The sequence below is a fragment of the Larimichthys crocea genome, chromosome XXII, assembly GCF_000972845.2.
Source record: "Larimichthys crocea isolate SSNF chromosome XXII, L_crocea_2.0, whole genome shotgun sequence".
Taxonomy (NCBI): Eukaryota; Metazoa; Chordata; class Actinopteri; family Sciaenidae; genus Larimichthys; species Larimichthys crocea.
Window position 1 is genome coordinate 6,089,414 of NC_040032.1, and position 27,150 is coordinate 6,116,563.

A 27,150-nucleotide genomic window follows, 5' to 3' on the forward strand; every position below is an offset into this window, starting at 1 on the left:
CACACATTTATATTACTTTTCATATGCAGTATTTGTGTATGTGTGTGTGTGTGTGTGTGTGTGTGTGTGTGTGTGTGTGTGTGTGTGTGTGGATCATATGAATTAGATGATGAAAGCGCGTGCAGCCGTCCTGATAAATCCACGCAGGAATTAAAGACTGATCTGTATAAATCTCTCAAGGACCACGGAGGACCACCTGACCAACCCACGGCTTTATATCTGTGGTGTTTGACCCGTGATGCGATGACACGACGTCACAGCTCCTCTAATCCAGTCGCACGTCCCGCGTGTGCGTGAGAGAGAGAGAGAGAGAGAGAGAGAGAGAGAGAGAGTCTAAAATTATGTAACAGCGCGCTGCTGCTGTATTTATAGCGCATCTGTATCCGTCTGCCAACATCCGCTTAACATCCGTCTGTCTCCTCATCTATCTATCTATCTATCTATCTATCTATCTATCTATCTATCTATCTATCTATCTATCTATCTATCTATCTATCTATCTATCTATCTATCGTCTAGTCACCAGTTGCAGTCATAAAGGTTGTCAGCATGACTTCAGTCAGGTTTAATGTCATGAATCTAAAAATAGCAGCTTTCCATTATAGTTCCTCACATAGCTTATTTGACATTTACAATGACTGCATATGTCAACAGGAAGTTACATCATTTCAACATGTCAAATATAATCTAGAGGTCAAATTGTTCATATGAATGGCACACTGTTTGTTTAGAAGGCAGCGCTCTTGTGTTGTCTCTTTGAACTGCTGAACAAACCAGGGGGAGTCGACCAGCAGCCAGCAGCCCCAAGCAGAGCTCCAGCAGCCTCTGTCCCTGATGTTCTCAGATCTATTCTCAGGTGACGAGAGGGGCTGAGGTGTCAGGTGATAACCATCTGCTGGAGTGTGGTATCAGGTGGCAGAGCTGAGTGCTGACAGACCTGCTAAAAACCAAACATGTAGTGAGAGTGTGCTGGTGAACATCTGGTGGAAAAAAAGAAAAGATGTCTCCTCTGAACAAGCTTTCCGCAGAGACACCGTGTTCTTAAACACTCTAAATGCAGCACATCTGAGTCCTCTGAAGGGGAACTCATGTTCAGTGAAAAGTGTGTATTTGTACAGAAATCTGCGTGGTTATATATATATATTTTTTTTGCTGGTTTGGTTTAAATGTTTGGCAAAGGAGTCAAATCAAAAATTCAGAAAGTCAGCTGCAATGAAGACCAAAAATTGAGCCTGGATCTTCATTCAGTGTGATGGCTGTCAGAACACACCACTACAGTAACACTGACCTCTGCTGGTTGGTTGAACAAAAACTTTAAACTTCATCAACTGTCAAAAAATGTTGAAATTATACCTGATTTTCTCAGAAATATAAACACAAACTTAAAAATATAGGAACAAATGACAACAACAGCAGGGACACTGTTGTAACCTCAAAACTGAATTACAAGCCTAACAATAGATCATTATAGGAGCCAGCTGCAGCCTGATGACAGACACCATCGGCGTGCTTACATCTTCATTTTGTAATCGAGATTTATGAAGTCTCAGAAACAAATAAATCTGCTTTGCAAATCAAGAACATTTCTTTTTAATAAATGCTTCATGTGTCCATAACAATACCACAAGTGAGCCCTGTGCATGAGAACTGGGTTAACTGGGAGAACTGTCCTTTTATAATGTCACCGTACTCAGAGGTGAGTGTTAAATAGCCACCGTTTCTGCGACCAGGTAAGAATTACACAGATACAGTTACACTGACACATATAATGTAGCCTAGTGAGACGTGGAAAAAAACAAAAAAAAACAGCAAACATTTAAAGTGATCAACTCAATTTTTATTAACCTGCACATATTCTTCCATATTTTGCACAACGAAACGTCTCTACAAGAGCTCTGTGCAAACGACAGACATGTGAGTCATTGTCAGCACAGTGCACGTTAAAAACATCATGAAATTTGTAGTGGGAGAGAGAGTGTGAAATAAAATAAATACACATATCAAGGCACGTAGGCATTGGGAGAGAAGTGCTGAAAGGAGCTGATGTGTGTGAAATGAAAGGGGTTTAACAGGGCGTAAAGTGCTGAATTTCTCTTGACAGTAGTGACATAAACCGAATCAAACACTCTCAACTTTAAACTAAGGCGTCTGAATGATGATGATTTGATGGAGGGTATTTGGTGAATGTTAAAAAAACAAAACAAAGGGAGGGGGGGGAGATATGAAAAGTTCCAACATGCAGCCCACTGAACAAATCTTCTCTTTTACATGATACAGGTATATTCAAACGTGGTAAACTAAAAGTACAAAAAGAAAACTAAAGAAAGCAGGAAAATAAAATAAATACTCCAAACATACATGGACATTTTGCTTTTAGCAAAATATACCGGCTTGTTTGATGTCTCTCTTACAGAATACAGCCCCCAAAAAGTTTTATCCAGCAACAACAATAAATCACTACGACTGCTCTTCTCTCCTCACTCATTAATGCCACTTAGTCCCACTTACCTTCCACCGTCTCTTAAAATCAAGCTGATGAATAGATAGGTAGCACCATGCGATGGCATTTACAATCAGTATAATTTAAAGTAAACACAGTAAACAACAACAGAAAGAAAGACTCCAATAAAAGATATATCGGTGGATATTCACGGCGCCAAGTTTTCCTTTTCTCTGCTCACACGAGGAATATTGAAGCAGTCTTATGCGGAAAGCGGATGCACCGATGTGCTGCTCAGAGAGGAGGGAATAAAAAGACAAGTCAGAGGATTTGGGGGGAATGCAGAGGGCTGATGCCTCTTTCCTTTCACAGTCTTTCCTCTCTCTTGTTCTTCTTTTCCCCTCCACGTTTCACTTTCCTCCTCAACGAACGTCCCATGGACGGTTTCCGTGACAACAGCAGCATCAGCTTATCTCGGTGGGATTTTGGAAAATGGATGTGGATTGTGTGTTTTGTTACAAATTATGCATCATGTTTAAATGTGATACACTATTGTCTCTTTGTATGCAGGTATTACTGGATGTTTCAGTAAAAAAAAACATCTTTTTCATCTACTTCTCTCTAAACATAGGCCTCAGGGATGTCAGAGCCGTTGATTTTGATGTAGATCTTAGCGTTGTCCTCTTTTTGCTGTACTTCTTTTTCAAGCGTCCGTTTGTAGAAGATCAGGTAGAGGGGCAGCAGAAAGCCCAGCATACTGAGAGCAAGGAGTCCGACATTGACCTGGAGGATAACACAACAATTAGCAATGCCCGAAGGGTTCATCTGTGCATGTGTGTTTTTAAATGTGTGTGTGTGAATTCATACCCAGAGTGGGTCTCCCCCTAGGGGTCCCATCATAGCCAGAAACAGAGGTTGCTGCAGTAGAGCGAACACAGCACTGACCAGAGACTGCATTCCTGTTAGAGTGCCAAACTGGGAGGAGGGAAACCTGCAGAGACGGAAGCAGTACATTTAGTTTCGAAGTTTGAAACTGTTTCCACAGAAGGAGAAGAAGAAGAAGAAGAGGATGATGTGTGTAAGACTTACACAGCAGCGTAGAGGCCGCCAACAGCAGAGTGAATGAATCCTCTCACCACAGTGTGCAAAACGAATGACACAATCTGAGAAAAGATGAAAATAGAAGAAATCAATATTTACATTCATACTTTATTGACCCTTATATATATATATGCTTTCTTGCAGAGCGCTGCAGAGAGACGAACAGATCAATACCACTGTCATGTCTGACTGTTAAATATGCAACTACTACTACTATGAAACTGGGGGAGACAGCTACCCTGACTCTGTCCAAAAGTAACAACATCCTACTACACCTCAAAGGTTAAATAATCAACACAAATTCATTAAGAATAATTATATCTTGTTTGTTCAGTCTGTATCCGGATGGATTTAGTGGACATAGCCAGGCTTACAAGTGTACATAGAGTATAAGGTTATAACATTCTACGATACTTATAAATAAATAGTCAGGATCTTGGGTCCTAAGAATGATCTGCAAAAGATGCAGCAATAACTTTGTCAGCTGTATCCCTGAAGTGTAGTGCTCACCTGCAGGGGGAGATTGGGCACGAGGCAGGTGATCCCGAATCCCACCAAAAGCATGTTTGTGAGGATGAACGCTCGCAGGGCATTTGTCACCTTCTGGGTCTTTTTGTCTCTGCGCTTTGTCTTTACTCCCCCCCTGGACGTCATAATCAGACAGAAGAAAGAGAGATAAGATTTAATTAGTTAGTTTTATTCATCAAACAAACAATCGATAATGTCTTTTAAAACAGAAAGGGGTTTTAAGGCAGTCTAAGGAACAGCTGGAAGTTGACTCACTTGCTGAGGGGATCCTTTTCCTCACCGTCATCACAGTCCTTCAGCTTCCAGTCCATGATCTGACCAATCACAGGGGTGGTCATCAAGCAAAGCAGCTGCAGCACACCAAAGATGGAGGAGTACAGACTCACTGAAAGAGCAGTCAGAACAAGGATGAGAAGGTTGAGGATGTAAAAAAAAAAGTGCAATGAATATTAGAAATTGAGGAAAAGTAAGAAAGGGTAGGGGTTATAGAGAAGGACAAAAAAATGATAAGATGGGTTCAGGACCTTTTTCTACCCGGTTAATGACTATGACAGTACAGTTAATTATTAGTCCTACAGAGAATACAGGGAAAAAAACGACTGTTCGAAAGTTCTGGGAGGATTTATGGCCAGGGGAGTAATGCTGAATGAAAAGAGCGTCATGTGAGACTGCTCATAGGAGCATGTGCTTAAGGTCAAAGTTAGTTAATGTTTAGTACAACAAATGGTACTTAGTGGTTTCAGATTCAAGATGAATGACAGCTAAAGGACTGGGTTAACAGCCAAGGTCAAACAACACATGCTATGAAGAAATGTTAGAAAGCAGTGGTGGTGGATCACAAACCTATACAAGACTAGAGCTTCAGTTCTAACTGCTTTAGTGATCTACTGATACAACTATAGGATTTTAGTCTTACCAACTTCCATTCTCTCCACTGAAAATTCAATGAAAAATCAAAGTCCAATCAAGGTTACTGAGCAGTTCATGACATAAAAAACAGCAAGAAACAAGTTCTCATGTTTCTGCACACACTCACACACACACAGAAAGATGCTACAAACAGAATGCATGGAGACAAACCTGTGTTAAGGTCTCCGTCACTGAGAGCCTCCAGGACGCTGTTCATGGCCCCCATGTAGAACAAGAGACGAAGCTGAGTGACGGACATGGTCACCAGGCTGAGCAGGAACATCGGGTTGCTCATAGTTTTCATGAAGGACTGGGCTGCAGGAGAGAGACAGAAATCAAACAGAGTGTAAATGACGGCCATTAAAGTGAGAAGCACAAAGAGACGGGGTCGGGTGCTTTTGTGTTCAGGCACACTTACTTTCTTGTTTTGGTTTGCAATCCATTTCCAGGTCCATGGTAGAGAGGCACAGTTTGTGTCCATCCTTGGTGGCCAGCTCTTTTTGCTTCAGACTGTTGCCCACACTGAGACGGCGGCCCACTGTGGTCACTTGGTGGTAGAACTGCTTCCCCGTGATTTTATGGTCAAAGCCGAGCCAGCTGAACTTGATCTTCACACTGAGAGGAATAAAAGAGGAGTGACAAATGAAATGACAAGAGAGGAGGCCATGGAAGAATAGAAAAGTCATAAATAGTGACATACAGGAATCTTTTCCACTCAATACATTTTTTCCTGTGTAATTATTAAGTGTAGGCATTTAAATGACATGTGATCTTCAGCAGACAGACTTTAACCTGGCAGCAGTAAACTGTACTGCCAGTAGTTAACTGTAGTAAATTGCACATTTCTGCACATATTACATAAGTGTTAATGGTGATGACTAGTGTATATACTGTAGAACATACAACAGACTAGTTTTGCTTCTAAATCTTTACTATCAGTGATCACTGATACTGTGGGACTGTTGGAAAGGCTCCATGAGAATGTCTACTCCGTTTATAGAAATGACTTAGACTTCAGCCAGACGTCCTCTTGTTGTGTGCCATTGTGTGTATCTGTGGTACTAACGTGTAGTCCATGTCATCTGGTCCTGGGAAGGGTTCCAGTGGCCAGTTGAAGAAGCAGTTCAAGAAGACCAGTCCAGCACAGGCGGCCCACACAACCAGAATAGTTATGAAAGATATGCCGAGGTCATAGATAACCTGAGTAGACAAAACGTGAGCAATAAATACAAGGTGAGGAGACACAGGAAGTCAGAACATAGACAAAAGAGGTATGAATTATACTTCAGCCAGGGCTGCATTTGTTAGGTAACAGTAGAAAATGTGGTAACACTTCAAGGTAAGAGAATATATATGATCATGAAGGCTGAGATACACATGAAGTGTCACTGCAGGTGTGTGATGTGCCTACAGTTTGTTACCTTGACTCCAGGGAAGGTGACAGCAGATGAGGCATAGGAGCCAATCATCAGGGCGATGAAGGTGGAACGGAGGTCACCAAACATGCTTGGGAGCTAGAGAGAAAGAAAAGGAGAAAGAGAGAACTTTTCTTTATTGTCCTCTTGAATCCATCCCATCATGTATGTACGTATAAAGGTTAAACCATCTGTTGCCAAGATCACGGGGATCTCAGCTGCAGCGTAGATGCTCTAAGCTTGAGGACGGAGGCGGATTGGGGACACTGTGACGATGGAGCCTACTGACAGGGGGGGTCAAAGTGGACAGTGGGAACCAATTAGCAAGCGCACATGGCTCTACAGAAAGGACATCAAAGAAAAATAAAACACGAGAGAGCGACGCAGAACGCCACTAAATGCGGTATGAAACAACGTCACAGCTGTCCGACGCACGGCACCTTCCCTGAACAGCTGAAACAATCAGAGGGGGTGACTGAGGTGAGCTGACATTTTCTCTGTCTTTACTCCCGTTTGAGGAAAGAGAGCAGAGGGGAGACAGTGGGTGGCAAAACAGCCAAATACAAAGGCATTCACAAGCTGTTCTGTTTTCAACAGACTGAACAACAACAAGCACATTCTATTACATAAGCCTGGGGAAGCCGAGGAAGAGGCATGTGTGTGTGTGCTAAACTGATAAAGTATGCACAGTGATCACCCGGGTTATAGTACTTCTCAGTAATATCATTAGAGCTACTTGGAAAACTGGTCCTTTAGATTTTGAAACAGATACATGAGCAGCGGCCGGACAAACCTAAAGGGAAAAGGTGACCTGACAACTGACATTGGCAGGGAGCCAGCGGTGGCTGCTGAGGGCAGCTGAGTATTACCCAACATCCTTCAGCTGAGACTGAATGGCTGAAGACCTGAGGTGGAGTCATGATCAAGGAGTCAAGGTGCAGTCTAATGATTAACCCAACACTGAGGCGTTCACATACTGTATATCAGGATGAAGTGAAAGATGGTATGAACGGAAAACACTCCATGAGGCCTCCATGACCTGAAGTCTACATGAAAAGGGCAACAAAGACCTAAATTATGGTTTTACTACATCGCTGACATTCAGGCCTGTGGTGGAAACCAATGAGGAATTTAGGTAGATGCAACAAACACCTCATGAATGATGATGTGCATCACAGTAACAGCCTGTGGTGGTATAGAAAAGGGGCATTTTATTGGGAGATTTACTGGAGTAGAGCCCCTCTATAGTGAACAGAGTCTCCATGGCACAGCCCAGGACTCCTATATGAGTCACGGTAGACTATACTGATGGCAAGGGGAGGGGAACAGGAGGATGAGGAACAGCAGGGAAAGAATGCAAAGGAATGGTGAGGGGATGAACCTGTGAACCCTGCAACTCTTAAAGAGAGCAGCAGTGTTTTTTCTGTGGTGGGATCTTGACCAATTCTACATCTCAAAGTCTGTTTACTGATCTGGCGGAGTATTACTACATATACTGCTTAATGTAAAGCTGCACAAAGTCTGATAAATTGCCAATGTGGTTTGGGGCTGAAGAGTTTCACACCTGAACTTTGTCTGTTGGGAGTTGCAGTTTGAGTAAGGTTTGACAAGGAAGAAGAATGTGTGGAATAAAAAAAGATGATATCTGGTTCTGCTGCATCGATTTGGATGCTTTCCTATTTTTAAACTGTCTGTTGTGTGTTGTTTTTCCAAACAGAATGAATGGGACACTGATTCTGAGGTGTCATGATTATGTTTCTGATTGTCCTGTTCTGCTCCTGGTTCTTTTTTTGTCTTTTCACTGCAGCTGCAGCTGCACTCTGAGGCCTCATTATTCCCATTTGAGAGGGATGCTGCATTGCTAGTCGTGCTTCAGCACATTCGTTTTCACATAGTAATCTGTGATTTGTACATTACAGTAACTGTGTCATGATTGCTTGCTAAAGCACAATAATAAATGCAGTAGAAAGTAATAATAAAGCACGGGTTACTCTGTCTCTCTCCAGTCTCCAGCCCCGCCCGCAACCTTCCACCCCCCCGTTACAGGGTGCAGTGTAAGAAGCCAAAAAAATGAGTGCCAAAATGTCAGACAAGAGGAGGGAGGGTGTGCCGGCGGGTAACCAGGAAACTTTTATAAGAGAACTGTAATAATGAGACAAAGACTTATCATCTAAACATTGGTAGGTGCAAAGGCTCGGCAGCAGGAGGATTACATTGAGCACACTTGCACACACTTACTGTGAGAGAGGTGAAGGTCATGCACATTCCGCCAAAGCCATTGAAAGTCAGGGCAATGAAGATAAGGACAGAGAGCTCTGCAAATGACAAAGATGTTACATCACAAGCCTGTCAATAACCAAACTACTGTACATGGTTGCAAATACATCAGAAATCTTTAAAATGAACTTACCGTTTGGTTGGTAGGCTCCATAAGCAATGAGAAGACAGGACAATCCAAAGCACGTGCTGAAAATACATCACTTTTAAAATGCTTTCACGTATTCCCAATGCAATGGAAGTGAATAGAAATGCGTTCACAAAATGAAAAATGACATTAAATTCTTCTATAAACAACATCATGGTTCGTCCTGGTCTTTACTTACCTGCCCAGCAGTCGTAGTTTGCGAGGCCCATATTTATCCATGACAATCCCCAGTGGCAGCGTGATGGCTGAGAGCAGGAAAGAGCCCACTGTGAACGCCAGGTTTAGCATTTCATCCTGTTCTTTACAAATCAGCCAGCCATTCATCCTCATGGGCCCATCCAGATCGACCAGGGGCCTCATCTCCACTCCATCTCCCAGACCAACCACGGCATCCTCGTTGTCAAAGTACTCGTACTCGGGTGATGGTGTTGTCAGTGGTTGGGACAGATTGTAGCTGGAGCTGTTACCTGAAGAACACCAAAGAGGAAAATATGCTGTCAGATGAGATGTTTGATACACTGAAAAAAATCTGTCTGTAGATTTCACAGTGAAAAACTGCCAAACCATGACAGTAAAAGTATGACTGTGTTGTCAGATTTCAGAAACTTTATTTATACGTCATTTTCGGGGAATTTATACTGAATAAATAAATATTAGAGACTGTTAATTATATAGTAAAACACTGTACACCATTTATCAGGATATTTTACAATCTTCTAATATCATGGTTTGTTTTAATATATGGTTTTTCACCATAAAATCAGATATATTAAAATAAGGAATAAAACGTGAAATCAACAGTACTAATATCATATTACCGTCATATTAGAAAAGATTATACGCCATTTATTACAGTAAAATTCTGGCAACCACAGCTGCCAGGTTTTTACCAGGGATAAAAAGTGATAATGGCAATAAACTTCACATTATAATCAGAACTTGCAAGGAGATAATGTGAGAAAGGCAGAGTGCAAAGATCAAGTGAAGGAGAGAGGGGAGCAGCAGTTTAGTCGTGAGCTGATGTTTTCTGAATTACTCTGACTTAGACGTCTGTGGTATTAGCCAGCTGACGTGTTCGTAGTCACGGATGCGTGTGTTTGTGTGACATCCCTGCGTGAAACACTGTGACACGACAACCTTATACGGGAAAGCATCATGCAGCAAAGCTGAAGGGAGCAGCTGCTTGACAGAGTTTAAGTCTGAGTGGGCACATAATAGTATGTTGTGACATGATGTGTTATAAGAAGGTTTTATTGTGTAGGATGCTGCGAAATGAACAGTTTACGAAGGTGCACACACGTGCACTGTTTCATCCTCAGCCTCTGATGATATCTGAGTCTGTTGCCTGTTTGAAACCTTTCTGATTAATACAAAGTCTGAGGAGTATGTGCTTTGTTTATCGTGTCCAAAGATAGCTGAAAACATAAACACATGACAAATAACTGCATATTATACACTTTGACCAACTTATTTAAAGTGAGGCAGCATAATGGGAAATCCAGCTTTACCATGTGGTTTCTCGGACCCGCTGACCTACCCATATAAACTCCAGCTTTAACTACAATATCTCTGCTGCATGTGCAAATCCTAATCAGCACTGCATCATCTTTATCTTTTTTTTGTCCACCACTTTTTTTTCCCTGTCCGATTTCTAGTGTTCATCACTTTGCTATCAGTCTCCTCCCCCTCCCTGTCCTGTATCAGTGGACTTTAAACTTTCATATTATTACCAGTAATAAAACCGCGGACCTCTCTGTCCCTCTATCACATGTCACATGGCTGAAAAGAGCTGAGCTGGTCCTCTTATATTATCAGAACGAAGAAGATAAGACGTGTGTGTGGCAGTGCTCCAGGAAGTCGAAGCCTGTGGATGCTCAGTTGCTACTTAAAAGGTGGAACATTTAATATCCTATAAACTGCTGTACCTTTGCTGGTAAACTTGACTAGAGTTGAAATTGATTGGTTGATGTTTCTAGTGATTCTGCTGCTAACTCTTAAGGTCAAACTAATTCTCAGATAAAAGTTGCATCACTTGTAGATCAAGTGTAGATTAATAAGGAAGGTGGTGCCAGGCAGTTAAGAAAAACATCCTCCTAGAAATCAGCAGTCACAAAAATCAACTGTGTAAACTCCCTAAAAGATAAGGCGGTTGCTGAGATTTGAAAACTGAATCCAGCCATTAGGTTAGTGCCTGTCGGATTAGCAGGACTCACCACAGTCTGGACATGGGGCATGACACAGTGTCACCTGAGGTCCGAAGGACAAGTCTGACCTGATTCCTCTCTCACGTTCCCTTTTTGCTTACCGTTATCTGGACCTGATAGGCGGTCATTGTGTGCATCAATTCCACCTTTGTACTTAAAATCACAAAGCACCTGTCTGTGGGTTACAGCAGCAACAACCGAACTGTCTTCAGTTTAGATGGAGCCACCGGAGACTTTAACTCAACTCAGGCCCTTGCTCTCTCTGTACTGTAACTGATCAGATTAGATCTTCTCTAAAAAGACAGCTCATGAAACTGCCACAAAAAAACACTTATTCTTCTTAGAGAATGGGAGAGGCAAAAAGGCAGCAGTGTTAAGTTACGTCTCTTGAATAACCCCCCCCTCTCTCTCTTTACACTCACTGACGAGGACACTCACTGACCAATTCTCATTTTAACAGCTCACTGTAGGACATTTCAGGACACATCGCAGGATGATTTACAACACATCACAAGGACAAAAGAAAAGGAATGTGACAGTACTGCAAGTACTGAAGCAATCCCTTTGTCAACAAAAAAAAGTACAAAACAGTTTGTGACTCACCCTCTTCGTTGCAAAGGTAAGAGTAGAAGCCTTCTGACTTGAGCATGATGAGGAGCGATCCCCATCCCAGCAGCACAGCAGAGAACAGCAGATTCTCAATGATGGCAGTCACTGCCATCCACCAGCGCCGGGCAAACGCTGAGGCCAAGGTCGGAGGCATGGTTGAGGGTAAGAAATGAAAGGCAGAACCAGGAGAGAGAAATGTAGAGAGTAGAAAAAGAAAGACAGAGAGAGACAAAGAGAGAGAGCGAGAGAGAGAGAGAGAGAGAGGGGCCAGCAGAGGATAGAAAAGAGTAAGCTGGAAGCACAGAGACAGCCTCTCTGACTGACGCTCGGGATGAAGGATCACTGATCACTTATCTGTGGAGAGAAAGGCACGAGAGAAGGAGGAGGTTTTATAGTTAGCCTATCACTGAAGTCATCGAAGGACAGGAAGGCTCAGGTTTTATAAGATCACTAAGATAACTCCACCTGAACCTAACTGAGATTGCACAATAAGACAAAGTGAAAATGAAGCTGTGTGTAAAGCTCTGTGTAAACTCTACAAATGTGTTTGTAGAGTTTACACAGAATCAAAACTGTTTGATTAATTTAAACCCTCCCCTCCAATTGGACAAAGAACCGAGGTAAGAATAACTAATATTAATGACGGCGGCGAATTATTAACCCTCCCTCGCTAGTGCAAAGATCATTACATCACTCTGCTGCAGGGACAAAGATCTTACATCACAAAGAAACTAATAATGTTGGCATCGGTGGAAAAACTGGTCCAAACTGGATACAAATGGGGCTCCCTTACCCCATGCCCACCCCTCTCTCCCCTGCACAACCCTTAAATGTCCTCTCAGGCCCATCCAACTGCTACTGTCCTCTGCAATTACTGTGCTGCATCAAAACATAAAGAGATGCCACACAAACAATCAACAACTCAGCTCACACAGCCATGCTCTCTCTCTCTCTGTCTCTGTCTAACACACAATCTGTAGAGTTGGAGGGGATAAATCAGTCGGTGAACTTACTCCTGTCTGAGAGTTCATCTGTTGTCTCATTTAATAAACAGATTGATTCGAGTAAACAAACAAAAACTAAAGTAAAATTCAATTCAACTGAGTAAATTACAGGTACACCCTTCAAAATAAAGGTTCCAGTTAGAAAGAAGTATTTTTTTATGTTGATACCACGGTGAAACCTTTTTCAGTTCTGCAAGGAACCTTTTACCTATTTTTTACCTATAACTTTTTTTGTTTCAGTCAATGAGCATGTAGCAGCCTCATTGAATCCATTTAAAGCCATGCGTACATTCACAAAAACTCTTGGTCAAAGGTGTTCCAACTGTTGCAAAGGGTGACTTAAAGAACACATTTGTTTATTCAGTATTCCACATAACATTTAAAAGAGAAAAGGGGTTGTTAAACTTGTTAAGCTTCTTCAGAACACCAAAAGAATGGTTTTGTTGCACACAAAGTGCTGCTTTTGTGACTTAATGAACCCCTTTTTTTCTTTTTCTTTTTTTTAATTCAACTCCCTAAATAATCTTGAAAATGGATAAAAGGCACCTTTTTCCTCAGAGTGTATAGAAGCTGTCCAGACAAATGCAAACTTTCTTACCTCTTCAGGCTGCAGACAGCTCCATCCAGCTTCCAACTTCCTGTCCTCTAAAATAACAGTTATCTGTGCAGGCCCAGGTATATATAGGCAGTCTTCATGTGGCGCCCCCTATCGACCAGTGTCTGTCTGATGTCTGCACACTGTATCCAGACCGAGTGGATTGTTTGATAGGCGCTCCGTTTGGACTCCATGCGGAGATACTTTTTGGAATCTGCCTTTAATAGTTCCGCTGTAAATCCCATAAAAAAGCCTGTTTTAATATGAATGACACACCAGTTTGATTTTATCATTGTGTAATGGGCTTTAAGTCGGTGAGTGGAAAGGGTTAATCAAGCCAAACAAAGTCTTGTGGAAAACATAATGGACTTGCGCTGATAACGATGTGTTATTGTCTGGATCAGTAACAGTATTGATGGAGAGCAGCGGGCAGATCGGAGAGGTGACGCCCTGGTTGCGTAAAGTGTTTACCGGCTGTGGTGATGTGGTGGAAGTGTGACTCATTTCAGAGCCCGCAGTCTGCCCACCAAATGAGCTGCGTGCACACATGCTTACATTGAGGTAATTAGTTGTTATTAATGTGACAATGATGCATGATCAATAATGCGCACGCTGACCGTGCTGTTTGGTTTTGCTGAAATAATCCAACACAAACACAATTAATAATAATAATATTTTTTTTTTCATCATTTTGCTGTTGGTCTTTGATTTTAGTCTGCAACAAGGTCACATTAAACACGTTTGCTGCAACAGATGTTGCGTCAAATGTTGCTCTTGTTTTCCAGGTTGCAGAGTACAAGTTGCCCACTTGCAGAGCACTCTGCTGAAACTGTAATCAATATGCAAATCAATTACTGAGTGACCAACAGTGAACCTATCTGAATAAACACTGATATGGTAATTTGTTTTGTTACTCTGATCAATATATCAATAGTTTGAAATTCAAATTTCAGCTCTGGCAGTCTGTAAACTCATTCCTGTCCATGGGGCATTTGATCTGTCGATCCTAGATTAACCAATCAGACTGTTTGAGTATCAGCCATTAACTGATCAATTGATCTCACACTGTTGTTGATGCCACAGGTTCTTAACAAAACATCAAATGCAATTAATCACTAGTGCTGTTTCATTTCCTACACATTATCAAAAAAAGGTTTATTGATCATTGATCAGCTTACATCAGAGGATACCACAGTACATCAGGGAAAATAGTCACCTTTGAACCGCTCTGTGTATTGTTAGTTTGAACGTTATGGGAGCTTGAACAGTGCTACAGACTTTGCTTAGGAGACACACACACACACACACACACACACACACACACACACACACTACTTGACAACTTGCTGCTTTCAAACTGAATGAACCCCATCTTGTGGCGTGAGAGAAACATGACATTATGAACATGACCAGTGACACGCATGCCGTTGACTAAATGTCTTTATTGCACATTCAACTAGAAATCAAATATTTGGTAAAGCGATGCTTTGCAAAACAAGCAAAGCAACAAACACAGTGCAAAGAGGCCAGAACATGGCAACATAGAAACAACCCACCAATATAAAATTCTTCTTTTAATCCTAAGAAATAAAGTCATTTCAACTGTTTGACTTGCTTGATCATTTCTTGATATTTACATACATAATCCAGTAATAAACGTACATCTAGTAATAAACGTACACAACAGTGATTTTGTCCCTGTACTGTATGTGCATTAATGACCAGTGTTGTGGTAACACACAGAGTCCCTTCATTAGTGCAGTCCACCCACAGCCATAAGACCGAGCGCCATTGAGAGCAGCAGCGTCTTTAGGGAGCCTTCAGTTCCCCCCGCCGCCGATGTGAAGACTGCGAGATAAGAGAGGTTAAAATGGAGTCAGGGAAAGTAGGACATGATGATGAAACATTTTACAACCACCACATCTAACCTGTGTGTCTCTCACTGAATTATCCAAAATTCATGATCCTCGCCTACACTGGCCTTAAAGGTCAGAATGAAATTGTTGTTGTTGTTTGTATTTCATTTAATTTTTTTTGTCTACACTACATTTCACAGCGTCACATGTCTAAAGGAATGCCTGACCCAGATGATACAAGCTAAGCAAAGATAGATAACATTTAACGAAACATTCCACATTCATTACATCACATCCCAGACATAAACAGTCCAATACATGCTGTCCCACTTTTGACCAGTGTTGAACTAAAGAAGAGAAATGAACGGTACGCTACGATCGTGAGCAGGCCAAATGATTTACGACCTGTCCAGTGTTTACATGTTTTAGCCTGTTTAAAAACTTTACATCATGGCTAAGAATTCAACAAACTCTGCTGCTGCGTGTAGATATTTACTCATACTGTGCTCTGTCGACAGTTCGTGACATCACTGGTTTCTGTTTATTTCTGTATGGCATGAAAATGAATTAGCACACTCTTGAAATATGCTGAGTTGTACACTGATAATTTATTATGACCTACAGTGTTGTTAGTAATCTGTCACAGTGAACACTAAGTCTAAAGGTTTTTCAGCATTACTTTTGAATTCGCATTAAGACACCAAAACGAATGAGATTTCACATTCTTAATTCTAATCTATATTCATACTATACATGAATAAAAGAAAAGTGGTAAATATAATGAATCTAGATTGAATTATTTCATGTTATGGTGCTAAAAGGAAGTTTAAGAATGTGTGCATCATAGAGAAAAAAAACAGATCTTACCATCTGAGGATTTTTCTGGGGACAGAAAAAGATAAAAAAGTGAGATGCTAGATAAGTCCTCTTCAATAAATGTATACTGAATATGTAAACACACACACACACACACACACACACACACACACACACACAGAGCTTTCCACACACCATTGATGGTGAAAGTTGTCTCCATGCCAGCATGGATGTGGTCAGTCACGTGACAGTGCAGCAACCAAGTCCCTGGATTACCGGCCACCATCTCCACAGTCTGGAAAGTCCCAGGGAAGAGGTCAAAGACGTCTGCCCGGTGCACGCGGTCCGTCTGCCGCACACACACAGTGCATAGAAAGCAAAAGAGGGAAGAGGAGGGAAGAGGGAAGGGAAGCAAAAAAAAAAAGGATATGAGCACAGTAAAGGAACCGAGACTGAGGAACTTCCTGTGCAAGAATGGAGATGTTTACATCACACAGGTAGCGGTGGTGAATGTTACCTTGTAGGTAAACGTCTCAGCATGGAAGTGAACGGTGTGCATGTCCACTTCGTTGCCCATTCCCAGTAGATACCAGTCCACTTTCTGGCCCCGCATCATCACCAGTCCATGGAGGTTACCATACAGCTTACCATTGATCCCTTCAATAGACACATGATTAATGTCACCGTATCATAATTTGACATCTTGTGCAATGAATTACGAATACTGGATCCAGTATTGGAATGTTATGTTACATGTGTCCTGTTGATTTATGTATTATATTATGTTTTATATATCTTATGTTCACCTAGCTGCAAGATAAATTTGCCCTCACTGTCTTCTAGGTTTGCCCATATGTTTTTTAATCCCGCACAATGCTTTTCCTGCTGGTGTGACCATACTTTTCTCACATGGATCGATGTTTTCGTCTTCTCATTTCTCACCGTGCATCATGTTGCTCTCCTCAAACTCTTCGTCCGCCGTGAAGTTACCAGGGTCGACGCCGAGGTACGTCCCAATATTGTCATCCAAGTACCAGGACTGGTTTTCATCATGCACCATAAAGAGCAGAGCAAACTCCTTTTCCACATCACTCCTCTGTCTATTGGGACCGTCACCCCCCTGCAGAGTACCCCGCCTGCATATTACCAGAGTCCCAAAGAGACCACTGTACAGATCCTGTACATAAACAAAAGGTAAAAAGTTGACTCTATACTGTGAATCATGTGCTTTCATGTGACTTTACTGCATACAGGGAATATGTGTGTCACCTTAATGAAATTAACACTGGAGTAGTAGGCGTAAGAGATACAGTTGGGATCCGAGACCCCTGGACCAGAGCTTTGTGGAACATCCCATGTCAATTCAATGATGTAGCCTGAGAGAACATGAAACAAATATCAGTCCTACTGAGAAAAGGCCCTTTGTTAGAAAATACCAACAACGGCATGCATTGTATTTATTCTTTCATATTTAAATCTCACCAGGTTGTACAGGAATGTGTGCGCCGCTGGCCTTAATTCCATGTGCAGTGATGGAGTATGGCCGGCTGGCTTTGTTCTTGAAAGTGATCACAATCTGCTCTCCGACCTCTGCTTTGATTATTGGACCTACAGGGGAAAGAAAACCCATGTTTACTTCCGTCTAAAAAAAAAAGTGAAGAAAATACAACAACAAAAATACAAAGAGCAGCTAAGCTTACCCATAATTCCCAAGTGCTGTTGGTCGAACTGTCGTTTCTTCTGAACTTTGAAGGATTCATCGGTGTATTCTCTATACACCACTTTCTTATAGCGTGAGCCAATTTTGTTTGGCCCTTTCTCCACAAATATATTGCCTGGACTGGGAGACATGTACCAATTGCTTCCATTAACAAACAGTAATAAACAGTAAGTTATGCCACTAATCACAGGCTGCAGCTACAACACTGAAATACATCATCCTGCAATTATCTTACTCACCTGTCCTCTGATGTGGTGTGGTGGTTCTCCATCTCCCAGTCTCTCTCAGGTGAGTAATCCCACTCTATCTCTTCAGCACTAATAAAATACTGCACAATCTTGGTTGGCTGTGTGTGTTTGTGTTGGTGGTTGTGTGTGTTCTTCTCTCCGTGTCGAGTGCAGGGGTCCACTCTGTACCGCTGCCTCATGCCAGCTGAGTAGTGGTCTGTTACTCTGCAGCTCACCTCATACAGACCTGTGAAGAGAATGAAAAGAGGTCAAGGGTTTTGACATGTGAATCGATGTTTGAGGTGCAGACATGTGCAACTGAAACACACAAGCGGTTTGAAAAAAAAAAAAGGGTTCTGTTGAAGCTCTTATTCCTGTTCACTTTGAATCACTAAAGCATCTGCCAGACAAATGTCTGTTTTTCTCCTGTCCTTCACTGACTTGCAGTTTGCACTACACTCCCGCAAAAATGTCCTTTGCCAGATGCCTTAAGGTAGGATAATAATAATAATAATAATAATAAATAAAATAATAATAATAATAATAATAATAATAATAATAATAGAACAATGAACAACACATTATTACCCAAACAAAACAAAATACTATTCTAGGTATTAAAGAGTGTAGAGTGTATCTAACAGCATAGTTGCTGACTGCAACCTCCTCGCTTCACCCTCTCCGTTCTAGTGTTACTGTGAAACTGCAGTGGCCTCCCACAAAAAAACTGTGAAAGGCCGTTTTAGGCTACTGTAAAAACATGGTAATTCAACATGACAACCTCTGTGAAAGAGGACTCCAGCATCTGTACATATAAAAGTTACATTCTAAGGTAACAAAAAGGCAATCATTCTTTTAGTTTTTCTTTAGTATTTTTTAGGTGATGCACTAACAAAAACAGAGTTATGAATATTATTTTGTTATATTCTGTAAATAGAAGCCCTTAAATCTGACACACTGGATCTTTAAAACATGTCTGAAGGGGATATTTAAAGATTATTTGGAAGGAGAGGGTTAGCTGAGGAGGTTGTAATTCACCAACAACACCACCAGCTAACCACTTTTTGATCTCTGAAATGATCAGTGAATATATACACTGTGCATCTGTATTTGAGGTTGAGAAAGCAAGTCATTCAAATGGAAAAATAGAAATTTGTCACACCCAAGCTGAAATCTATACCACATTCACTGTTTTTTAAGCTGTATTTATAATAATTTCTCTTTTGATGCCAGCGATTCTTTAAAAGCTGTATACCTAAGCACATCTAATTCAAAGGGATGTGATTTTTGAGTGTGTGTTCATGTGTGTGTGTGTTTAGGGGAAACTGGTACATGAACAATGTATGAAATGACTACTTGGATGTGTGAGAGGTTTTTTGTATCGATGAAGGTAATTGTTACTCATGGGATGTTTTAGAGTCTTTCAGCTCATTGTTTTGGTTTTACGGATCACAGCTTTACTGTTCAGGTTCTCTTTCTCATTAGCGTCATTTCAGCGACTAGCTGCTTTACGTAAAGCATTTATCAGCTGATATTTCTATCAGGAGTCGATTGAATTGAAAACATGAATGCAGTACAATAAAGATACTTAATAAATGAATGAAGAGGAATCACACCTTCTGATATCCAGTGTTATATTTGTGGTGTCATTGTGGATGGACAAAAATAATAGGCCTCTAATTCATCTGCAAACTCAATTTAAACAGAAGCCCAATGAATCCAATCTGATGGGCTTTTGATTAGTTTGTGTTGTTGTTTTTATATTAACTAAATCTGACAAAGTGTCACATAGTGTGTGTACAGTTAGCACATACTGTATGGTTACAGCAAACATAATGGGAAACATTATAGTGACCGCATACACTATCTCAGTAGAAAGGTCACTTAACAGACACATAAATTTAAAATTTTAGTAAGGGAAAAGTTCAAGATGTCAGATATGATTTTTTTTAAATTAAAAGAAATAAAGTCATCCTAAATAAAAATATTTTTGATCCCATATGGAAGGTTAATCTGTGAGAAAACCTGATCCACAGACACAGATATATTTAGTTCTAAATAACATTTATTTAGACTGTAGGCAAACCGGAGCAACCCGGAGGAAACATCTTAAATTTTATATACTGTATACGTCATAATACAGTCATAATGTCTGGACACTTTTCATATGGAGTGAGAACACCTGAAGACACACAGATATGTCATTCTAAATAACATTTATTTAGAGGTGAACCGGAGCAACCCAGTCAAAACATTTATACAGTGCCAAATCATAAATGACATTATTTTAGATTGCAGGTAAACCAATTGTAAGTAAACTGTACGATCGTAGGCGAACCGGAGCAACCTGGAGAAAACATCTACGTGATTATATAATGCTGAATCATAATGTCAGAAAACTATTTACATGGAGCAGGTCTAAACTAAATGACCACCATGAACGAACATGATATTGTAACCCTAGTTATATTAGCACAGACTGAGCCCTCTACTGGACTCTATGGGTACAACCCTCCTTCAATCGCGTATACGCGATGGCCCACTGAAAATTAGCGTGTACATAGCTGGCCCATAGGGCACGCCTACTTGCCCCGCCCTCTCCAGTGGGTATATAAGTAGGTGCATCGCCATCTGCCATCATTCAACCAAACTTCAGTGTAAGGTGAAGAGGGGTTACAATATCGTAACCTTCGTTATATCTCACACAGGCTTCGCCCTCTACTGGACTCTATGGGTATAGTAGGCGAAGCCCGATCTATGCACTCCCTGCTGCTGGAGAGGCTCCACCCATTGACCAAGCCATCTGCTGGTTAGGTACCAAGACCCAGTCGCCACTTCATTGATCTTTGCCGCCCTGCGGAGTGATAACGGATCCAACTCCATCCCAGTTAGCAACACTTGGCTAGACTGGGTGAGATTGTGGTCTAACCTTGCAGGGGTCTCCATTCCTGCACACCTCAGACCTCCTGCACACCTCATCGACCGAGTCCCATGAACTCCTTATGTTCTTAGGAACAAAGGAATGAATAAATAAACAATTTGAGTGGACAGACAGGGCACACAATTTGCTCACTCTCTTGGCTCACGTCAGCAATGCTTAAGATGGAGTGCTCCAAAGACTCATAGGGGTCCCTCGTGAGGCCCACTGTGGCACAGAAGTGCGTGCCACTGGCTACTGTCTTCTGACCCCCTGCAGGAACCTTTTTACCAGAGGGTGGGCGAAGATTGGACTTCCGCCTAACCCTTTGTGGCATGATGAGATGGCTGCAGCGTAAACCCTAATAGTCACGTGAGACAGCCCTCTACCATACAAAAGTTGTAGAAAGAAAAGAGTGTCCCCCACTGGACATGTCAGTGGGTCCACTCCCCTCTCCTCGCACCAACGCTGGAAACCCAACTACTTGGCCCTGTAAAAGGCAATGGTGGATCCAGCCCTAGCTTCCTGGATGCACCACTTGCGCAGACAGCCTGGCCAGCATCAGCCTGTACCTTGAAGCTTGAAACGGCTGGCCCAGGATCAGCGGTGGCTGTATTGCACCTGCTTCCTGCGACAGCACCTCTTGCAATTGAGGAATTAGGTTGTTCCATAGAAGGAGAAATGCAGGAACTTCCTGTGTTTTGGGGCCACCTCGACATGAAAATAAGCGTCCTTCAGGTCGATGGTTGTAAACCAGCAGCTTCCCTATGGTTAGCATGCGGAACATTTTGCGACCAATGCGCATGTTCAGGGTACAGAGGTCAAGAATGGGTCTGTAATCCCTCGTCTTCTTGGGAACCAAAAAGTATGGGGAGAAGAACCCTCGTTCCCTATAGGCCGGCTACGTACATGCTAATTTTCAGTGGGCCATCACATGTACGCGATCGGAGTCCAGTAGAGGGCGAAGCCTGTGTGAAATATAACTTCCTTTTAGGAGGAAGAAAGATCGGGCAGAACCCATAGACATATATACATAGACGCCGCATTGAGCGCTGAATCGTACGTAAACGGCGCCGCCATATTGGTTCGGGCAGATCTGCCCGTAAACTAATACAAGGAAATGGACTGAACTTCATAAAGCGCCTTTCTACAAAGTTCCAGTATTGGAATGTTATGTTACATGTGTCCTGTTGATTTATGTATTATATATGTTTTATATATCTTATGTTCACCTAGCTGCAAGATAAATTGCCCTCACTGTCTTCTAGGTTTGCCCTATGTTTTTTAATCCCGCACAATGCTTTTCCTGCTGGTGTGACCATACTTTTCTCACATGGATCGTGTTTTCGTCTTCTCATTTCTCACCGTGCATCAGTTGCTCTCCTCAAACTCTTCGTCCGCCGTGAAGTTACCAGGGTCGACGCCGAGGTACGTCCCAATTTGTCATCCAAGTACCAGGACTGGTTTTCATCATGCACCATAAAGAGCCGGCAAACTCCTTTTCCACCTCACTCCTCTGTCTATGGGACCGTCACCCTGCAGGTACCCCGCCTGCATATTACAGAGTCCCAAGAGAGACCACTGTACAGATCCTGTACATAAACAAAAGGTAAAAAGTTGACTCTATACTGTGAATCATGTGCTTTCATGTGACTTTACTGCATACAGGGAATATGTGTGTCACCTTAATGAAATTAACACTGGAGTAGTAGGCGTAAAGATACAGTTGGGATCCGAGACCCTGGACCAGAGCTTTGTGGAACATCCCATGTCAATTCAATGATGTAGCCTGAGAGAACATGAAACAAATATCGTCCTATGGAAAGGCCCTTTGTTAGAAAATACCAACAACGGCATGCATTGTATTTTTCTTTCATATTTAAATCTCACCAGGTTGTACAGCAATGTGTGCGCCGCTGCCTTAATTCCATGTGCAGTGATGGAGTATGGCCGGCTGGCTTTGTTCTTGAAGTGATCACAATCTGCTCCCGACCTCTGCTTTGATTATTGGACCTACAGGGGAAAGAAAACCCATGTTTACTTCCGTCTAAAAAAAGAAGTGAAGAAAATACAACAACAATCCAAAGGCAGTAAGCTTACCCATAATTCCCAAGTGCTGTTGTCGAACTGTCGTTTCTTCTGAACTTTGAAGGATTCATCGGTGTATTCTCTATTACACCACTTTCTTATAGCGTGAGCCAATTTTGTTGGCCCTTTCTCCACAAAATATATTGCCTGGACTGGGAGACATGTACCATTGCTTCCATTAACAAACAGTAATAAACAGTAAGTTATGCCACTAATCACAGGCTGCAGCTCACAACACTGAAATACATCATCCTGCAATTAATCTTCTCACCTTCCTCTGATGTGGTGTGGTGGTTCTCCATTCCCCAGTCTCTCTCAGGTGAGTAATCCCACTCTATCTCTTCGCACCAATAAAATACTGCACAATCTTGGTTGGCTGTGTGTGTTTGTGTTGGTGGTTGTGTGTTTCTTCTCTCCGTGTCGAGTTCAGGGGTCCACTCTGTACCGCTGCCTCCTGCCAGCTGAGTAGTTGTCTGTTACTCTGCAGCTCACCTCATACAGACCTGTGAAGAGAATGAAAGGTCAAGGGTTTTGACATGTGAATCGATGTTTGAGGTGCAGACATGTGCAACTGAAACACACAAGCGGTTTGAAAAAAAAAAAAGGGTTCTGTTGAAGCTCTTATTCCTGTTCACTTTGAATCACTAAAGCATCTGCCAGACAAATGTCTGTTTTTTCTCCTGTCCTTCACTGACTTGCAGTTTGCACTACACCCCGCAAAAATGTCCTTTGCCAATGCCTTAGGGAGGTAATAATAATAATAATAATAATAATAATAATAATAATAATAATAATAATAATAATAATAATAATAATAACACATGACAAACACATTATTACCCAAACAAACAACAAATCTATTCTAGGTATTAAAGAGTGGAGAGTGTATCTAACAGCATAGTTGCTGACTGCAACCTCCTCGCTTCACCCTCTCCGTTCTAGTGTTACTGTGAAACTGCAGTGGCCTCCCACAAAAAAAACTGTGAAAGGCCTTTTAGGCTACTGTAAAACATGGTATTCAACATGACAACTCTGTGAAAGAGGACTCCACATCTGTACATATAAAAGTTACATTCTAAGGTAACAAAAAGGCAATCATTCTTTTAGTTTTTCTTTAGTATTTTTTGGTGATGCACTAACAAAAACAGAGTTATGAATATTATTTTGTTATTTCTGTAAATAGAAGCCCTTAAATCTGACACACTGGTCTTTAAAACATGTCTGAAGGGTATTTAAGATTATTGTTGGAGGAGAGGGTTAGCTGAGGAGGTTGTAATTCACCAACAACACCACCAGCTAACCACTTTTTGATCTCTGAAATGATCAGTGATTTACACTGTGCATCTGTATTTGGGTTGAGAAAGCAAGTCATTCAAATGGAAAATAGAATTTGTCACACCAAGCTGAAATCTATTACCACATTCACTGTTTTTTAAGCTGTATTTATAATAATTTCTCTTTTGATGCCAGCGATTCTTTAAAAGCTGTATACCTAAGCACATCTAATTCAAAGGGATGTGATTTTTGAGGTGTGTTCATGTGTGGTGTGTTTTAGGGGAACTGGTACATGAACAATGTATGAATGACTACTTGGATGTGTGAGAGGTTTTTTGTATCGATGAAGGTAATTGTTACTCATGGGATGTTTTAGAGTCTTTCAGCTCATTGTTTTGGTTTTACAGATCACAGCTTTACTGTTCAGGTTCTCTCTCTCATTAGCGTCATTTCAGCGACTAGCTGCTTTACGTAAAGCATTTATCAGCTGATATTTCTATCAGGAGTCGATTGAATTGAAAACATGAATGCAGTACAATAAAGTACTTAATAAATGAATGAAGAGGAATCACACCTTCTGATATCCAGTGTTATATTGTGGTGTCATTGTGGATGGACAAAAATAATAGGCCTCTAATTATCTGCAAACTCAATTTAAACAGAGCCCAATGAATCCAATCTGATGGGCTTTTGATTAGTTTGTGTTGTTGTTTTTATATTAACCATCTGACAAATGTCACATAGTGTGTGTACAGTAGCGACATACTGTATGGTTACAGCAAACATTAATGGGAAACATTAGTGACCTCATACACTATCTCAGTAGAAAGGTCACTTAACAGACACATAAATTAAAATTTTAGTAAGGGAAAAGTTCAAGATGTCAGATATGATTTTTTTTTATTAAAAGAAATAAAGTCATCCTAAATAAAAATATTTTTGATCCCATATGGGAAGGTTAATCTGTGAGAAACCTGATCCACAGACACAGATATATTTAGTTCTAAATAACATTTATTTAGACTGTAGCAACCGGCAAACCCGGAGGAAACATCTTAAATTTTATATACTGTATAAGTCATAATACATCATATGTCTGGACACTTTCATATGATGAGAACACCTGAAGACACACAGATATATGTCATTCTAATAACATTTATTTGAGGTGAACCGGGCAACTCAGTCAAAACATTTATACAGTGCCAAATCATAAATGACATTATTTTAGATTGCGGTAAACCAATTGTAAGTAAACTGTACGATCGTAGGCGAACCGGAGCAACCTGGAGAAAACCTCTACGTGATTATATAAGCTGATCATAATGTCAAAAAACTATTTACATGGGCAGTCTAAACTAAATGACCACCATGAGCGAACATGATATTGTAACCCTAGTTATATTAGCACAGACGGAGCCCTCTACTGGACTCTATGGGTACAACCCTCCTTCAATCGCGTATACGCGATGGCCCACTGAAAATTAGCGTGTACATAGCTGGCCCACAGGGCACGCCTACTTGCCCGCCCTCTCCAGTGGGTATATAAGTAGGTGCATCGCCATCTGCCATCATTCAACCAAACTTCAGTGTAAGGTGAAGAGGGGTTACAATATCGTAACCTTCGTTATATCTCACACAGGCTTCGCCCTCTACTGGACTCTATGGGTTAGTAGGCGAAGCCCGATCTATGCACACCCTGCTGCTGGAGAGGCTCCACCCATTGCCAAGCCATCTGCTGGTTAGTACCAAGACCCAGTCGCCACTTTATTGATCTTTGCCGCCTGCCTCGGAGTGATAACGGATCCAACTCCATCCCAGTTAGCAACACTTGGCTAGACTGGGTGAGATTGGGTCTAACCTTGCAGGGGTCTCCATTCCTGCACACCTCAGACCTCCTGCACACCTCATCGACCGAGTCCCATGAACTCCTTATGTTCTTAGGAACAAAGGAGGGGTTCGATTTAAGGATGGCACCACTGCCGTCCCCTCGAATAAGTAAACAATTTGAGTGGACATACAGGACACACAATTTGCTCACTCTCTTGGCTGACGTCAGCATGCTTAAGATGGAGTGCTCCAAAGACTCTGGGGCCCTCGTGAGGCCCACTGTGGCACAGAAGTGCGTGCCACTGGCTACTGTCTTCTGACCCCCTGCAGGAACCTTTTTACCAGAGGGTGGGCGAAGATTGGACTTCCGCCTAACCCTTTGTGGCATGATGAGATGGCTGCAGCGTAAACCCTAATAGTCCCGTGAGACAGCCTCTACCTACAAAAGTTGTAGAAAGAAAAGAGTGTCCCCCACGGACATGTCAGTGGGTCCACTCCCCTCTCCTCGCACCAACGCTGGGGAAACCCAACTAATTGGCCCTGTAAAAGGCAATGGTGGATCCAGCCCTGCTTCCTGGATCACCACTTGCGCGACAGCCTGCCAGCATCAGCCTGTACCTTGAGCTTGAAACGGCTGGCCCAGGATCAGCGGTGGCTGTATTGCACCTGCTTCCTGCGACAGCACCTCTTACAATTGAGGAATTAGGTTGTTCCATAGAAGGAGAAATGCAGGAACTTACTGTGTTTTGGGGCCACCTCGACATGAAATAAGCGTCCTTCAGGTCGATGGTTGTAACCAGCAGCTTCCCTATGGTTAGCATGCGGAACATTTTGCGACCAATGCGCATGTTCGGGTACAGAGGTCAAGAATGGGTCTGTAATCCCTCGTCTTCTTGGGAACCAAAAGTATGGGGAGAAGAACCCTCGTTCCCTATAGGCCGGCTACGTACATGCAAATTTTCAGTGGGCCATCACATGTACGCGATCGGAGTCCAGTAGAGGGCGAAGCCTGTGTGAAATATAACTTCCTTTTAGGAGGAAGAAAGATCGGGCAGAACCAGGCTCATGGTGGACGACCATCTTCTACGACCGGATGGGACAGACAAACAGACAGACAGACAGACAGACAGACAGACAGACAGACAGACAGAGAGAGAGAGAGAGAGAGAGAGAGAGAGGAGGAGAGAGAGG

The 27,150-nt window shown here is 41.9% G+C and overlaps 2 protein-coding genes across 3 annotated transcripts in view; both read right to left on the bottom strand.

Moving 5' to 3' along the window:
- Positions 1-1,815: 1,815 nt before the first annotated feature.
- On the bottom strand, positions 1,816-13,353 carry slc43a2b (solute carrier family 43 member 2b). The gene is made up of 14 exons (XM_010755631.3): positions 13,234-13,353; positions 11,626-11,985; positions 8,997-9,285; positions 8,804-8,859; positions 8,632-8,708; positions 6,400-6,492; positions 6,045-6,178; positions 5,397-5,593; positions 5,150-5,293; positions 4,325-4,454; positions 4,052-4,184; positions 3,530-3,603; positions 3,308-3,431; positions 1,816-3,223 (listed from the first exon to the last, which is right to left on the bottom strand). Exons 2-14 carry the CDS (start codon positions 11,783-11,785, stop codon positions 3,062-3,064), a joined length of 1,773 nt encoding a protein of 590 aa, XP_010753933.1. The 5' UTR covers positions 11,786-11,985; positions 13,234-13,353; the 3' UTR covers positions 1,816-3,061.
- Positions 13,354-14,427: 1,074 nt separating this feature from the next.
- hephl1b (hephaestin-like 1b) overlaps positions 14,428-27,150 on the bottom strand; it is a 24,918-nt gene continuing 12,195 nt past the window's right edge. The window contains exons 12-20 of one of the 2 annotated variants that reach the window (XM_019253204.2): positions 17,862-18,096; positions 17,603-17,742; positions 17,385-17,510; positions 17,172-17,278; positions 16,845-17,079; positions 16,420-16,559; positions 16,098-16,251; positions 15,954-15,968; positions 14,653-15,078 (exon numbers count right to left, since the gene is read on the bottom strand). In XM_019253204.2, coding sequence (XP_019108749.1) covers positions 14,984-15,078; positions 15,954-15,968; positions 16,098-16,251; positions 16,420-16,559; positions 16,845-17,079; positions 17,172-17,278; positions 17,385-17,510; positions 17,603-17,742; positions 17,862-18,096 — 1,247 coding nt within the window. In that variant the 3' untranslated portion in view covers positions 14,653-14,983. Of the gene's footprint in view, positions 14,563-14,652; positions 15,079-15,953; positions 15,969-16,041; positions 16,252-16,419; positions 16,560-16,844; positions 17,080-17,171; positions 17,279-17,384; positions 17,511-17,602; positions 17,743-17,861; positions 18,097-27,150 lie in introns of those variants that run through there. The other variant, XM_027273496.1, reaches the window with a different exon arrangement.